The sequence below is a fragment of the Muntiacus reevesi genome, chromosome 14 (assembly GCF_963930625.1).
Source record: "Muntiacus reevesi chromosome 14, mMunRee1.1, whole genome shotgun sequence".
Taxonomy (NCBI): domain Eukaryota; kingdom Metazoa; phylum Chordata; class Mammalia; order Artiodactyla; family Cervidae; genus Muntiacus; species Muntiacus reevesi.
The window spans coordinates 48,228,077-48,245,155 of NC_089262.1; the positions used below are offsets into that span (position 1 = coordinate 48,228,077).

General features: G+C 39.5%; 1 protein-coding gene across 1 annotated transcript in view; it reads left to right on the forward strand.

The window, feature by feature from the left end:
* Nucleotides 1-17,079, forward strand: part of RAB3C (RAB3C, member RAS oncogene family) — a 280,487-nt gene that overhangs the window by 240,424 nt on the left and 22,984 nt on the right. Inside the window, exon 4 of the mRNA XM_065905502.1 lies at nucleotides 8,720-8,844. Within this exon, the coding sequence (XP_065761574.1) occupies nucleotides 8,720-8,844 (125 nt within the window). The remainder of the gene's footprint in view (nucleotides 1-8,719; nucleotides 8,845-17,079) is intronic.

Below are 17,079 nucleotides of genomic sequence, written 5' to 3' on the forward strand. Positions count from 1 at the left end.
ACAGAGCCTGACACAGAGGCTGTAAATGTGTTTTAGACAGCGGCACGTGATAGCAACCGGTGGATTTCTTGCAAAAATAAGGAAGCTTAAACTCTATGGTGTGCCAGTAAACAGATTCTTTGAAAAAAATAAAAGCAAAAAATAAGAAAAACTTCTGATTTAATTCACCAATTTCCATGGTATAAATGCACCCATCATAGTCATTGTCAGAGGTAAGGTTTTAAAAACCAACCCACAAAAGTTCTTGATATTTGATAATCGGCACTTTCAAGCCAATACTGCCAACTCCAGAACTTTGCCAGAAGCTTTGGCCCCTTACCTGGACAAGCCCCTTCTAAGTGTCTTAGTTGAGGCTCCTCCTAAGCAGGCTTGGAGAGGGGAATTTGTATACAAGTAGTTTTCTTATTCAGAAAGTGTAAGAAACAGTACTTCCTTAGTGGGAGATTAAGCTGGGGATGGGAAGGCCACCAGTAAAGGGTGTTTATACCATCATGCTTGAAAATCTGGGAATTGGTGTGGCGGCAGCCTGAGGAGCAAGGGACGGGCCGCAGGGAGACACCAGTTCCTGTCTGTCACTGGCTGAGGTCTGTTCCTGGGCTGTACTCTTTCTCTTACATTTGACTTTCCCTGATGGGCAGAGTGATCTTCCCTTGCTTCAGAGAAGATTTTAACGCAAAGAGCTGCAGACACTGGCAGTTGAAAGTGAGCTAGCCAGCAAAGAAGTGGCAAGGCCTGGGGACAATCGGCAGAGCACCAACAGCATCTGCTACAGATTGCCCTGTACCTAAATCTGTAATTCCTGCTTTTTCTTTTCCATTATGGCTTACACATATTCACAGAATATTGAATATAGTTCCATGTGCTCCACAGTAGGACCTGTTGCCTGTCCATTCTACATGCAATAGTTTGTATCTGCTAATCCCAAACTCCCAGTCCTTCCCTTCCCCCCCTCACCCCCTCTTGGCAACCTTAAGTCTGTTCTTTATATCTGTGAGTCTGTTTCTGTTTCATAAATAATTTCATCTGTGTAACATTTTAGATTCTACATATAAACAATATCATAAGGTATTGTCTCTCTCTTTCTGGTTTCTCTTAGTATGATAATCTCTAGGTCCGTCCATGTTGCCACAGATGGCGTTGTTTTGTTCCTTTTATGGCTGAGTAGTATTCCATTGTATATATGTACCACGGCCATTCATCTGACAATGGACATTTAGGTATTTTCATGTTTTGGCTATTGTAAATAGTGCTGTTGTGAACATAATGATGCATGTATTTTTTCGAGTTAACAGCTTTGTCTGGGTATTGCTGGATCATATGGCAAGTCTATTTTTAGTTTTTTGAGGAATATCCATTCTATTCTCCATAGTGGCTGCATCAATTTACATTCCCACCAACAGTGTGAACAGTTTTCCTTTTCTCCAAACCCTCTCTAGCGTTTGCTATTTACAGACTTTTTAAAGATGGTCATTCTGACCATCTGTATTTCTAATTTGCATTTTCCCCCTTAAATTGGACCCTCACATTTTTATTAGTTTTAGGCCCTGCAAAACCTAGAGCCATCAATAGTGATAGCTCCTACTTGTTGGAAACTACAGCATGTTTGAAAGATCCAAAGAAATTAATAACGCTGTATCAAAGTTGGGAGGAAGGTGGGGAGCAAAAGATGGAGTTGGAAAGGATTGATGGGCTCTTCTAGGTTTGGCTGAAACATGCTGATCTCTGTGGAACTCAGCTGGGCTGCTCCAGGCTTCTCCCTCCTGTGACAGGCTGGCAGAGCAGCCCCCTTCCTGGGAAGGGTTCCTGCCACAGTGAAGAGCAAGAATACAAGAGGACTGATGAAACTCAAAGGCCTCTGTGCCTCTTGCTCACCAGTGGCTCACATCAAATCTCATATTTCACTGACCAGAGCAATGTGCTTGGCCCAGTCCAAAGCCAGGAAGGTGCAGGGAAATAGAACCCACCTCCAAGGAAGGAGGTCATGACTTAGTGAGTTCAGTACTACAATCTACTCTAAGATTTTCACCAAGATGTTAGTGGTGGTTATCTGGAGGTAGTGAGATTTCTGATAATTTTTTATTTTTGCTTTAGCTTTTTCTTTATTAGAATATTTAATGAGAATATAGCAATCTTATCAAAAACTATAAACCCATTTCTTTAATAAATATATTAATATTGGAGAAAATTTATTTGAAGGTGGTTTTTTAGCATTTACTTTTATAACTAAAGGAGTTTTATAATTAAAGGAGTTAATGTACATATGCAAAATGTGTCTTAACTTCTTAAACTACCTCTTAACTTTTATAGCATATATAAATCATTAAGTTTTATTATGTTCCTGTTTCTGTTTCCTTACTGCCACTCATTCATTTTAAAATTTATTTTGTATATACCTTGTATTGCTATATGTATCTCTATAAAACACCTGCAAACACTTTGGGTATTAGATGGGAAGTAAAGAAACAGATTATTTTAAAAACTGAAGCAGGTATGGGAGAGAGAGCCATGCAGTCCTACACAGAAATCACCTGGAGAGATTATTTTTTAAATGCCTATGACAATGTCCCTAAAGGTTCTGATTTATTTTGTTCTAGGTTGAAGTAATTTTTAACAGCTCTCCAAGGTTGAGAATAATTGGATAAATAAGTGATTAAGTTAGTGGGAATGTAACAGAAGGGACAATTCTATGTGATGAGCAGTAGCAGATTGGGAAATTCCATAACAATTTGAAGTCTGCTGAGATGTGAACGGCAGAGGCTCCCGAACATTGAGGAGAATAAGGGAAATGAATGCTGAGGGGAACTTTGAGCTTCCAGAATGAAGGACAAGGCTACTGTTAAGATCTGGCTGAGATTCACTGAGAGGAAAGAGCTGAACATGTTCTCTCTGATACAGCATTTTCTCCATGTATATCCCAGATCAGACCCTACGCGATAACTGCTTTTTGGATTACTGAGGCACATTCTGTGGACTGTTTTTCAGAACATTATGACTAATAAGAGTCTCTTCTTTATGAAAACAGACTGAACTCATAGGAAATATTATTTATATACCCAGAACAAAGGAGAAGAAATAGACAGATTACAGGAATTTGGTTTTTCTGTTTAGCTGTCCTAAATTATTTTATTCTGTGCAGTGTTCAGTCATTTATGTGTAAAATATGAAAATCTCATCTCCCTCTGCCTGATAATATAAAACAAAACAAAAAAAATCCTTTCTCTACATATATATTTATAGAGAAAACATATAAAAATAAGAATATATATAGAGAGGGGTTATTGTTTTATTTTTGTTTTTAACTATAAGACAAAAACAGATTTTTTTTTTTTTTTTAGTAACCATCATCTGGTTACTGGTAAGGTCTGAGTTAATTGTCACTTGTCAGGTAACCATGGTGACCAGCATATTGCTTTTGAGTCCATTAATCTTGCTGAGATTAACAGTAAACCCCAAAGGATCTTTTGCAGTGATTCAGAAATAAATCATCTTTTCACATGTATGTTATTTGATGACAGCTACTTTCTTTAAAAATATCTAACAGACAAGGAAATAAGAGAGTCCCTAGTGAGGTGATAGAAACCCATTCCCAAATAAGAAATTTTGCAAAATACAGTAAATGACTAAAAAAGTAGATACACAGAAATGTCACATGAAAGAAGAATTTACTAAATATAGACATGTGTCATGCTTCTAATAGACATACCAAAAAAGACCGTTTACTCCGTTAGAAATGTATTTGTCTAGGACCTCAGCCTCAAGAAACGAAATGGAGACGAGATTTGAGACAAGGAAAGACAAGACAACTTTTCTTCAATTAAGAAAAGACAAAGTATTATTTACATGATAGAAATTACAAGGGATGAGTTGAGCTGGATTTAGAAAGAGAAACAGCTGGCTGCCCAAGCTGGGACTAACAGTGCTTAATATTTGTAAAAAGATGTCTGTGACTTAGAAAGTAGAGCATGATCCTACCTCAAACCACATTTGTCTTACAACAGCCCCAGAGATTAAATGCAAAATGCGGCAGCCTCGTTTTATAGACGAAGATGCTGAAGCTAAAGAATGCAGGGTGACTTCCCTATACCCACTTAGTATTAGTGCTTTCTTTTAAATGAACTGAATAAACTGTTAGGATTCTGAGTTGGAAAGCACGGGGACTGGATTATCATCCCCACATTCTTCTGACTTTAATTAATATTATACTCTAGATGAGATACAGCTCTGGGGCTTTCTCAGCTCATGGGGTTTATATTTTCTCATCTCCAAGTTTTCCTGAGCTAAAGGAATGATACAAGCTCTTATTTCAACCTAGGTCTTCATGTATAAAAGAAATACCAAGAAAACAATAGTGTTTTACAGAATCTAAGATGCAGAATTATTCATATTTTAACATATCTGAAATTGGGATGTGTCTTATAATTAATGGCTTATTATAATTGCTGATGCTTTATGAAAGATAGATTCCACTGCCTACACGTGTGCTAACTGGGTCATGGTTGTGTATATTGTCAACTGAGCGGTGGAATTATTAAGGCGTGGGTATAAAGTTATTGTGTATGCAAGAAGGGGTATCAGTTTTATAATAGGGATGTAAATACTCATTTTGGAGTAATGACTATCATTTCATATTTTCCTGTAAGGCAACACCTAGTGCTCTACAGGTCTTAAGGGAAGATACCCACAAGCAGAAGGGTGTGTTGACCTTTCTTATTGAGACAGTCATGGGATGGTCACCTCTCATATACAAAGTATCATGAACAAAGCAACTAAAGATAGAAAAATTTACTAAATCTCTCAGAATACATGAAAAACTTTTTCACAGTAACAAGAAGCTAATGTGAGTGACAAGTTTGTCTAGCAGGGCTATTATTAAAGCATTGTATCATAGTTTCATTGGCTGCTGCTTTTTGTTCTGGGCCATTCATTAAATAATTTTTATCTTACAATCCATGTTGCTTAGATTCTATATGTGGTAGTTTATGAATCAGTCAGTATGGTTCTGATCCCCTGTAGCTGGTGACTGGACTTTGCCTAAAGCAACCCTGTGGGCTGGATGAAGCACAAGCTGGAATCCAAGATTGCTGGGAGAAATATCAGTAACCTCAGATATGCAGATTGACAGCACCCTTATGGCAGAAAGCAAAGAAGAACTAAAGAGCCTCTTGATAAAAGTGAAAGAGGAGAGTGAAAAAGTTGGCTTAAAACTCAACATTCAGGAAACTAAGATCATGGCATCTGGTCTCATCACTTCATGGGAAATAGATGGGGAAACAGTGGAAACAGTGGCTGACTTTATTTTTCTGGTCTCCAAAATCACTGCAGATGGTGATTGCAGCCATGAAATTAAAAGATGCTTACTCCTTGGAAGGAAAGTTATGACCAACCTAGACAGCATATTGAAAAGCAGAGACATTACTTTGCCAACAAAGGTCCATCTAGTCATGGCTATGGTTTTTCCAGTAGTCATGTATGCATGTGAGAGTTGGACTCTAAAGAAAGCTGAGCACCGAAGAATTGATGCTTTTGAACTGTGGTGTTGGAGAAGACTCTTGAGACTGCAAGGAGATCCAACCAGTCCATCATAAAGGAGATCAGTCCTGGTTGTTCACTGGAAGGACTGATGTTGAAGCTGAAACTCCAATACTTCCGCCACCTCATTCGGCAAACTGATTCATTTGAAAAGACCCTGATGCTGGGCAAGATTGAAGGCAGGAGGAGAAGGGGACAACAGAGGATGAGATGGTTGGATGGCATCACCAACTGGATGGACATGAGTTTGGGTGGGTTCCGGGAGTTGGTGATGGACAGGCAGGCCTGGCGTGCTGCAGTCCACGTGGTCACAAAGAGTTGGACACGGAGCAACTGAACTGAACTGAACCCTGTTGATGGTGCACATTGTCAGGAAGTTCAAACTAGTCAAAAACAAATCTTACTCGATTAACCAGCTCTGATGGCAAATTAATGTTTTGTTTACCTCAGCACAGAGTGCCCAGACCATAATTATCACTTGATTAAAAAAAGAAATGATCTCCAATGACTCTTTAAGCTTTTAAGATAATGGTTCTGTAGAACTCCTTGGTAATTATAGAAAATGTTCATTTTAAATTATTTCCTTGGCAATTTAAGACATAGCAGAGGTTACAGTAAAGTATTTCTTATATGAGAACAAACAAGAAGGGGTATGTTTGATGTAATCATAGCCTCCCCAAATTATACACACATATATATACTATATATATAGTATAAACAGGGAATATCGTGTATGAATAGATGCATAATCTATCACTGTGGCATCCTAAGACCTCCATGAGTTATTATGTTAGCAGAACTGAGAGACATATTTAATGGGAAAAGCAAGCATTCCATTAACCTGGTTAAGTGAAAGAAAGTGAAGTCGCTCAGTCACGTGCGACTTTTTGCGACCCCATGGACTGTAGCCCAACAGGCTCCTCTGTCCATGGGATTTTTCAGTCAAGAATACTGGAGTGGGCTGCCATTTCCTTCTCCAGGGGATCTTCCCGACCCAGGGATCAAACCCGGGTCTCCTGCATTGTAGGGGGACAGTTTTACCATCTGAGCCACCAGGGAAGATTTTTGTTTTGTTTTTTTAACCTGGTTAAACAGTAAAAATCAGCTCGTGTTTTTTGTTTTGTTTTTTTAACCTTCACAAAAGTGCACCCCTATCCTGGGCTGAATTTTTTCAGGCAAGCATTTGTCCTTGGTAAATTCAGCAAGCCATGCCATTTACACAGCAGCCCCAACCCCTTATGCAAGTAGGACATTCTCCTGAGACTGCTTTCCTTAACCTCATTCTGCATATTTTATTTCTAGCTGTGTGCCAAAATAAGAACTTTCCCCATTAACAGAGGGGCTCTCAACCTAGGCCCTTTCCAGGCATAGGCCAAGCCTTGGCCAATAAGAACAATACGAGCAAAGGGATAATTTTTCTTTTTTAATTACCTAAGGAAATGTGATTAGAGTTCCTTTCAAAGAACCTTTGAAACTTCTTTGTACAGTTATGTTACCACTTGAGGTTTAAGATGTGTCCAGGTATAAAATATTTTTTACACCTTAATTTACTCTTAATTCTTCATTTTTCGTATACTCCACACTTTAAGATGAGGTAAGTGAAAAAGTTTAGGTTTTGAATGTCTGCCTTTATTTTCCCAGTGAATGTCACTGTTGCTAGAGGAATATATTACTAACTTAGGTGTCAGAATTAGAAAGGTCCTATCCCTGGATTTTTCTGATAAAATATGTTGCACCTTGAGATGCTCACATGGAACCAGAGGTATCTTTCACCAGATATTTTAATCTTATTTGAAAACTTGTACTTGGTTTGGGGAAGTACTCAGAAATCAGACCATGTCTGCCTCTTAGCTCTCTCCTTTCTCCTTGGAAGGGAGAAATAGTGATGACATCTCATTGAAAGCTCTCCTGCTGCAGTTTAAAGCTACTGACTTTCGTTCTCTCTTCAAGTTGAGAACAGTTCACCACTATTTTCTATTTAAAAATCCTGAAGGATTTGACAGTTGCTAGTAAGAATATACCAAGCTTCTCTTTTTGACACTTTACAAATCTCTTCATTAAACTTTCAACATTTTTTTAGGTTTTCGATTTCTCTCTTGACCACCCACTGGGTGATGTGTCTTTCCCACCTATCTTGAATTGTTATCAAGTAAGAACGTGGCCAATAAAAAGGGAGGATTAAAGAACATGGCTTCCTTTCAGCTTCTTTTCTGAAATGACAGCAAATACACTAGAACTTAACTTCTCAAACTTTTAATGAGTAGTACTGACGTGTGTTTAAGAATTATGCTGCCTTGGTTTGATTTCCAGATTTACTGCTTTACTAGCTGAGTTGTCTTGAGCAAATTTTTTAACCTCTCTATGCCTCATTTTCCTCTACTATAAAATGGAGATCATAATGGTATCTCCATTGAGTTACTCTAAGGATTAAGTTAACATATATACATAAAGAGTTTAAAACAGTACCTGTAAATATTAACTATTATAATTACCATCTAAGTATTGAAATCAAAAGTTGGTTATGAGCCTTATGATCCGTACTGGAAGCTTATTCTGAAACTTAAAACACCAGCTCATTGTATTGTAATTGTGATATTAACAAACCTGGCATTTTTCTCTGAAAAATGTAAGCATGAGAATATTATTATAATCTTTTTTTTTAACGTTATAATTGCCCCCATGTTTCCTAACCCAATTGTCTTAGCTCTTTAAGTTGTGATTGTAACATGGTAAAATGAGGTTTTCCTGTGATGAACTGTAAATAGTGACCAGCCACCTGAGGTTTCTTGGAACTAAGGGGTTTCTTGAGACAAAGGACTTTTACTGCTAAAACTGGGAACATCTTGGGCAAACTGGAATGACTGGCCACTCATTCCAGTTATAAAAGTACTGTGGAATGTGGAGTAGAAGAGAAGGAAGAAGCAGCAATAATATTAATCTCATCAAATACAGAGGAATTCTAAATACAACACCACAGTTCCCCTGATTTTTGACTCATGTGATCCCAAATGAGTATCTGAAGGGTAGACTTGCACTGAACTAATTAATTCTAAATGTCAGGCATCTGGGCTTCATTTTTTGCTGTTACCATCATCTCTCTGTGGGATATATTTCTTCTCTTTCATTTTATGCTGTTGTACTTTCCTCTGATCAGTTTTTTGCCTTTTTTTTTTTTTTTTTTTCTTTTTAGGTCAACTCAAATCAAAACATACTCATGGGATAATGCCCAGGTTATCCTGGTTGGGAACAAATGTGACATGGAAGATGAGCGAGTCATCTCAACCGAGAGGGGCCAACATTTAGGAGAACAGCTTGGTAAGAAACAAATTATCAACTTAACAAGGAAGAGAACATGTTAATTACTTGTTACACAGAAGAGAGTCCCAGCTAATTGCTAAGATGAATTAAATGAAAAGATTGTCAACCTGACAGTGGAAGCCAACACATTACCCACTAGCAGTACATGGATTCTCTCCCCGTTTCTGGGGCATCCTTAGGATGCAAGCACAATTACAGAAGCAAAAGAGACAGCCAGCATTTGGATCTAGAACACGGTGTTCCGATTCTCATTGCATAAAACAGACAGGATGTGCCTCGTTTGCCATTTCTTGGGGGCTGTTCCTCTGTATAGGACACTTTTATACGACACTTTGCACTGAGAGCACATTGTTATTCTATGTGCTTACTGCTTCCAAGTTTCCACTGGAGGAGGGTGGAGAACAGGCACAGAATAGGCTGCATTAGATTCTGGTTCTAAGTAGACTGGTGGCACTGTGTCTCACAGTTACAAACCTCTTTGAGACTCAGTCTCCTCATCTTTTAAGAATGAGTATCATGACTCATGCCTACTTTATTAAGTCTTTGTAGATAAAAGCAACTGAGATGAGAGAGATGAAAAAACTTGAGACATAGAAAAGCCAACTCAAACGTAAAAGATTCTATCTAGGGAAAAAATGTTGGCATCAGTAGGGTGGAATTTTGGTACAAAGGAGGGGATCAGGACTGATCTTTACAATAATAATTTTTATTGCAGTATAGTTGATTTACAATGTGTTAGTTTCAGGTGTACAACAAAGTGAGTCAGTTACACACACACACACACTCACCCTCCCTAGAAGTCTCTGTAACTGTCATTTCTTTTCATTCTTTGGTCTTCATTCTGTTCTGTGGCAGTGATTTCCACATTCTATCTTCCAGCCCACTTATCTGTTCTTCTGCCTCAGTTATTCTATTGATTCTTTCTAGTGTATTTTTTAAGTTATTATGTTGTTCACCTCTGTTTGTTCTTTAAATCTTCTCTTTTTAAAACATTTCTGGTATCTTCTTGGTCTATGCCTCCATTCTTTTTCTGAGATTTTGAATCATATTTACCATTATTACTCTGAATTATTTTTCTGGTAGATTGCCTATCTTCTTCTCTTCCTTTGGTTGTTATTTTGGGTTTTAATTTTGTTGCTTCATCTGCACACATTTCTCTTGTTTTCTCATTTTGTCTTTCTGTGTTTGTGGTCTCCTTTCCACAGACTGCAGGATCACAATTCCTCTTGCTTCTGGTGTCTGGCCTCTGGTGGATGAGGGGCTGGTCCTGGGGTGAGGTAGGTGTCCTGGTGGGAGGTACTAGCATCTGCCCCCTGGTGAGTGGAGCTGAGTCTTGTTCCTCTGGTGGGCAAGGGAGTGTCAGGGGGTGTGATTTGAGGTGGCTGTGAGCTCAGTGCAACTTTAGGCAGCCTGTCTCCTAACAGGTGACACTATATTCCTATCTACTTTGTTGTTTGGCTTGAGGCTTTCCAGCACTGGAGGCTGTAGGTTGCTGGGTTGGACTGGGTCTTGGTGCCAAAACTGGGACCTCCTAGAGAGCTCACACTGGCCAGCATTCCCTGGGGTCTCTAGTACCAGTCTCCTTGCCCTGACAGTGAGCTACAACTGACCCTCACCTCCCAGGAGGCCCTCCAAGACCCCTAGGTAGGTCTAACCCAGGTTCCTATGTATGTACTTCTTTTTTCTGGTCCCAGTGCATATGAGACCTTGTGTGTACCCTCTAAGAGTGGACTCTGTTTTTCTCAGCCCTTTGGAGCTCCCGCACTCAACCTCTGCTTGTCTTCAAGGTTAAATGCTCTGGGGGTTCTTCTTTCAAATGGCAGACCCTCAGATTGTGTCTTGGGGGGCTGTTTCTATGTAGAGACATTTCTGTGTAGCCTGTGTGGGTTGTTTTTTGTTTTTGCAGCTTTTAGTATAGATGTCTGCCACCTCTTCCTTAGTGTATGCTGGTCCGTTATCCCCTTGATGGGAGGTATGATGGACGTTGTGGTGACCAGAGTCTGCACTGGATATTGAGCAGGGCCTTCCTTTTGTTCTGTGATTGTCACTACCCTGTCAGGGGCAGGGTCCACTCCCTAGTTCTTGGAGTAGCAGCTCCCAGATCTGTTTCTTAGCTGTGTTTCTGATCTGTGATGTGAGCTAGGTGAGATTGGAGCACTCCTACTGGGGCAGAAGCCATGGAGTACTCCTTCTCTTGAGCTACTCACGTGTAGGTGTGCTCCGCTGTGTCACCTTTGATCTGTTGTCAGGACCTCAGATTATACTGTTACTGACAGTGCTCTCATTCCCACCTTAACTATCTGTATGCCGGCAGCTGGCCTGGTGTTTCTTGCATGCGTGCTAAGTCACTTCAGTCATGTCCAACTCTTTGCAACCCCTTGACTGTAGCCCGCCAGTCTCCTCTGTCCATGGGATTCTCCAGGCGGGAATAACTGTAGTGGGTTGCAGCCTCCTTCTCCAGGGGACCTCCCCAATCCAGGGATCAAACCTGTGTCTCTTGCACTGCGAGCGCACTCTTTACCCACTGAACCACCTGGATATTTCCTAAGCATTGTTTTCACCAAGTCACCAGCACAGATCCCCTGAGGTCAGTCCCAGGATTGCAGTAATCATGGATCTGGACCCACTATGGGTGCTAAGGGGGCAGCTCAGACTTTGGCCTGGTCCAACATCCAATGTGTACGTGCCTACAAAGTCCACAGCTGCTGAAGCTAGACCTGTCTTAGCTGCAGGAACATTCATTGTCCATTCAGACATTCTGCAGGTGTTGAGTGTACAAAGCCAGTTGCTGGGCTGTAAATCCATTGTTTGCGTAGGTGTGAGCAAAGATTTCATCTCTTCTTCCTTAGTTGCATGGCTCTTGGGGTGCAGCTGTGTGTATGGGAACCACATATAGGCATCTGCTCCTGAGTCTGGCCCACAGTATACAAGCCCACCTCATGGGTTGGGGAGGGGATGTGGAGGAGGTCATGGGGGGTGACTTATGCATGGCAGGGGCCACTGCGTAAGAGGAGAGGCTGCAATGGCCATGACTGATTTATTGATTTGAGGTTTTTTGTTTTGTTTTTTCTTTTTTTACTGAACATGTGCTATATATCCTGCACTGTGCCAGACATTATAAGGGATACCAAAAAACTATGATCCACAGTTCCTAGGCTAAAGTTGCTTTCAGTCAAGTGGGGATACCAGAGATATACACAAGAGAGCAGGAATTATAAAACAACAAGAAAATAGGATAATGAGGATATGGTAAGCTGGAGGTGCATGCTAAGAGGAAAGCAACAGAGGGAATGAGGCAGACACAGGTTGTCGCCAGGAGGTTTGGGAATGAAGTGGAATGGGAGATGGATAAAGAGCAATGCAGAGGGAACAGAGAGAAAATATATGGAAATGAGCAGAACAGCTAGGAAGAGGTGAGTGATGAGAGGAACTAGCAATTGTATGGTTAAATGACAAGATAAGTTTTGAATGGTCCCAAAAAGGAGAGTAGAATATGAAAACCATTAAGAAGAAACATTGAGAAGAAACATTATGAATAAAGGGCACAGTGGAATAAGGATCCAGAGAAGAACACTGGGAGGACAATGAGTGAAAAAGTAGGAACCCAGCATAATGTTATGGAAGTAGAGTGGATTTGGGGGACAATTCCAGCTTTTGAGTAAAGGAGTTGGAATTGTTTCTTTTCTTTTCTTTTTTTTTTTTTTTTTTGTATACAAGAGAGATCACTGAGGAATTCTTAGCAGGGATGAGTCTGGCTTTCTAACCTTTCTGGTCAGGACCAGAAATGTATGAAATGTATCCAGTCTAGCAAACCAGTGCATACCTACATAGAAAGAGAATGAAATGGAAGTTTCACAATACACATTTACCCTTATTAGATGAGATTTGTTCCGATGCTATCCTCTTTTCTATTATTTTTCATCATTTTTCTTTTCAAGTTTTCAACTCACTAAATATATGCTAGGATCCACTAATGTGCCTCAACCCACTAAAATTTGAAAAACCCTGTTCTGAAGGGGGCACTTTGGGATTAATCTGTGGGGAGTGTGTAGCACAGATTAGAGAAGCAGAGATCTCAATAGGTCATCTGTTACTTGGTTACTGTTACTTGGTCATCTCATAAATGAACTATGCACAGTCCAGTCTGAGAGGCTGACCATCTAGAGCTCATTAGACTAAAGGCTATCACCCAATGACCATAAGAACCCTCCTACTAAGTTCTTGAAGCTGCCATGAGAAGGTCATAACAGCTGATGTCTGGCTGCATGTGGCTACCCTTGATCTTTTATTTCATCCATAGGGCTTTGCTCTATTCCATCAACTTAACAATGTTTTCCACTAAAAGTCTGAAAAACTTAGCAATCTTTTCTTAGTCGTCTTAGCACCTCAGGAAGCTAGGAATAGAGAATAATAGATTCCCCGAGAGAAAGAGAAAGGAAATCTGGGAGAGGTTGGCAGGGTAGCTTCCTAAGACCATCTCTCCCTCCTTGTGTTTTCTTGATGAGTCAAGCATATACCACATTGGGGGAAGAAACTGCTACACAGATGTAAATGATTTTTATATATAAACCTGAAAACTGTTTAATTCAAAGAAACCAAGAATGGGAGCCATTCTTGGGAGCCAAGAATTAAGTGACATGGGTACAAAAGAGGCAGGTTAACGGGCTACATTTTTTTTTTAACCACTGTAATAATAAATTTCTTGGGTGTTGAGAAGGTCATGTTATGGAAGGGAATTAAAATGGTGAGAACACATCAAGAAGGTGACTTTCCTTGGAATTCCACCGACTGACACAAACAGAAACCATCATGTGGTACACAGATGTAGGAAGTTTCCTGCAATTATGAGGCAGAAATGTTTTACGTACCAGTGCAAGGCCTTCCAGTGATTTCTGATTGATTTTTTTTGCTCTGTATTCAATAAACCCCAGCAGTTGTCTTAGCAACCAGCACTTGGGCATTTCTAGAGTTGTTTACCTTCTTTAATGTGGTTTTTTCCTTCTCATGACTACATACACGTCTATAAATGAGCTTGAAAGATCATTTATAAGGGAAAAACCTCAGTTTAAAGATTTTAAAGGTCTTAGCTTTATTTTGTAAAATTACTAGTAAAATTACCTTGTCCAGAATAGCATCACACACAAAGGTTGGGTACTGTTTTTTAAATGTCATTACCACATCTTAGCAGATGGCTCAAAACAAAACAAAAACAAGAGTTTTATTGACCTAGTTACAATTAACTCTCCATTGTGGATGGTTACATCCATATAACATTTGTTTCTCCTAATGAAGTTACTTAATGGAACTGAGCTATAGTTGAGGTCTTTAAAATACTCATATGCAGCCTCCCTTGATTATTCAGTTCAGTTTACCAAATATTTACAATACATCAGATGCCTAGAAATACAATGATAACACTACCTTTCAAGAACAACCATTGTAGTGCCTGAGTTAGACTATACAGACAATGAACATTTTTTAGGTCTTCCCTTTCCCGGTTTTGTTTCATTTGGCCTGCTGGGCATGCCCTCCTTGTTGAACTCTGCCATCTTCACTTCAATATCATGGTGCTCTCTCTTCGGCCGTATCTTGGCTGTTCCTTGGGATATTTCTTCTCTTTCTCCCTCTTGCACTTTGTCTTTCTATCCTTGGACCACCACTCTTCTCTCTGCACCCTCCCTTAGATACTCCCAACCACATCCGAGGCATGAACTCTGTCTATAAACTGACGACAGCCAATCCTGTCTTAGCCCTGACCCTTTCACCTGAGCTTCCATCTCCTCTACTTACCTGCCAGCTTCACATGTTCAGTACTTCCAGTTTAGGTTGGTCCTCTGTATCACTTGCAACTGCATCCTGTGGGATTCTTTTTCAAGTACATATTTGTCAACCGTAACCCAGGCATGCTGCATCAAAGTTTCTGAAGGCTAGGAATCTACATGTTTAAAACACACCCTTCTGACTTTTCTATGACCCTAAATTTTTAGAACACTGGCTTAAATGGCTGGGAATGTTTGAAGAATGCACGGAATTGCCCCAGAGCTGAATATTATCCTATAGCTAGTATCATTCTTCCCGTATATGTTTTTGACATCTCCTATAGGTGCATGTGTCTATAACAGTATATAGGAATGTCTTGGATTTTTATCCAAATACAAATTTATAGTAAAGCAATAATCTCTATATATTAACATATACAATCTTATAATTTAAGTGTAAAAATGTTGAATTAGAAAGGATAGGAGAAATAATTAAGGATATCAGTATCAGTTCAGTCACTCAGTCATGTCTGACTCTTTGTGACCCCCTGGACTGCAGGATGCCAGGCTTCCCTGTACATCACCATCTCCTGGAGTTTACTCAAACTCGTGTCCATCAATTTGGTGTTGCCATCCAACCATCTCATCCTCTGCTGTCCCCTTCTCCTCCCACCTTCACTCTTTCCCAGCATCAGGATCTTTTCCAAGGAGTCAGTTCTTCGCATCAGGTGATGAAAGTATTGGAGTATCAGCTTCAGCATCAGTTCTTCCAATGAATACTCAGGACAGATTTCCTTTAGGATGGACTGGTTGGATCTCTTTGCAGCCCCAAGGGACTCTCAAGAGTCTTCTCCAACACCACAGTTCAAAGGCATTGACCTTGTTAGTAAAGTAATGTCTCTGCTTTTTAATATGTGATCTAGGTTGGTCATAGCTTTTCTTCCAAGGACCAAGCATCTTTTAATTTCATGGCTTCAGTAACTACCTGCAGTGATTCTGGAGCCCCCCAAAATAAAGTCGCTCACTGTTTCCATTGTTTCCCCATCTATTTGCCATGAAGTGATGGGACCAGATATAACTGGGAGTAAGAACAAAGAAATTTTGGGAGGAGAATGGATTTTTATTGCCTTGAAATTTTAGAAGAATACTTGACACATTTTTACAAGTTCTGAATGGGCAGAAAGTGCAGAAACTCTGAGGTCTTCTAAAAAATGTAGTCGGAGAAACAAAAACTGCAAACAAACTAATTGCTTTTGGAGAGAAGTGATTTTTTAAATAACTAATTTGTAAGGATACAATTTTGTGTTTTTAATTTACATTCATGCTTCTTCCTAAAGGAAATTATATATCTCCTATTACTCTCCATTCAAATAATTGTCATGATATCATGTGCCTATATTACTAAATTCCAACCCCTATCTTCTCCATCCTTCCCCCTTGTTCAGCACAGGGACCCTGTGAGGATCTCTAACAACTAGAAAATATTCTTATCCTTTGCCATCTTTCCAGCCTGTAAAATGTGCTTCCCCTTCTTTTCACCTCTAATTATTTTTTGTTTTGATTATTCATCTTCAAATGTTTATTAAACACCTATAATGATATCAAAGAGTCATGATATATCTTCCTCCTTGTGGAGCTTAATGTGTGGTCAGCATATCAAAAATATAATAAAGTGTCATGAATATGCAAATTAAACAGGGCTGAAAAACATTAAAATGAGCATAACTTGAAGGATGAAGAAGGGACATGCAGATCTATAATACAAGTAAATAGTTCCTTCTGTTTTAGGAATATGAAGACTCCCAAAAAGGCACATTCTTATGTCTATAAACTCTGAAACATTGATTCAATAAAGACTGGCTTAGTTAAGCAGTTCTCCAAGGGAATAATCTCTTGAAGTAGAAAAAGGTAAATTAAAGACAAATTGGAAAGGATTCCTTCACTTAACAAGGAATATACTAAAAGAACTGATTGTATCTGGAGGAGGGAGGTGGTACAGACAGGATATAGAGTTGCTTTCCCAAAAGTCTAGATAAATCAAGTAAGGCAGATGTACCACAGCTAATAGAGTTTGAATTCTTTTGGGGACACTTCTGTCCTGTCAAGAATAAGAGTTTGGACATGTTGGCTATGAGGCTTCATATGACTTGATATCATTTTAAGAGACATGTTAAAACTAGGGTGGATGCAAACCAGATCTTCAACAAATGCTAAAGGATCTTCTCTAGACAGAAAATACAGAAAAGGTTTATCAACTTGAAACCAAAACAACAAAGTAAATTGCAGTGGGATCATACTTATCAATAATTACCTTAAATGTAAATGGGTTGAATGCCCCAACCAAAAGACAAAGTCTAGCTGAATGGATACAATAACAAGACCCCTATATATGTTGTCTACAAGAGACCCAACTCAAACCAAGGGACACATACAGACTGTAACTGAAGGGCTGGAAAAAGATATTTCATGCAAA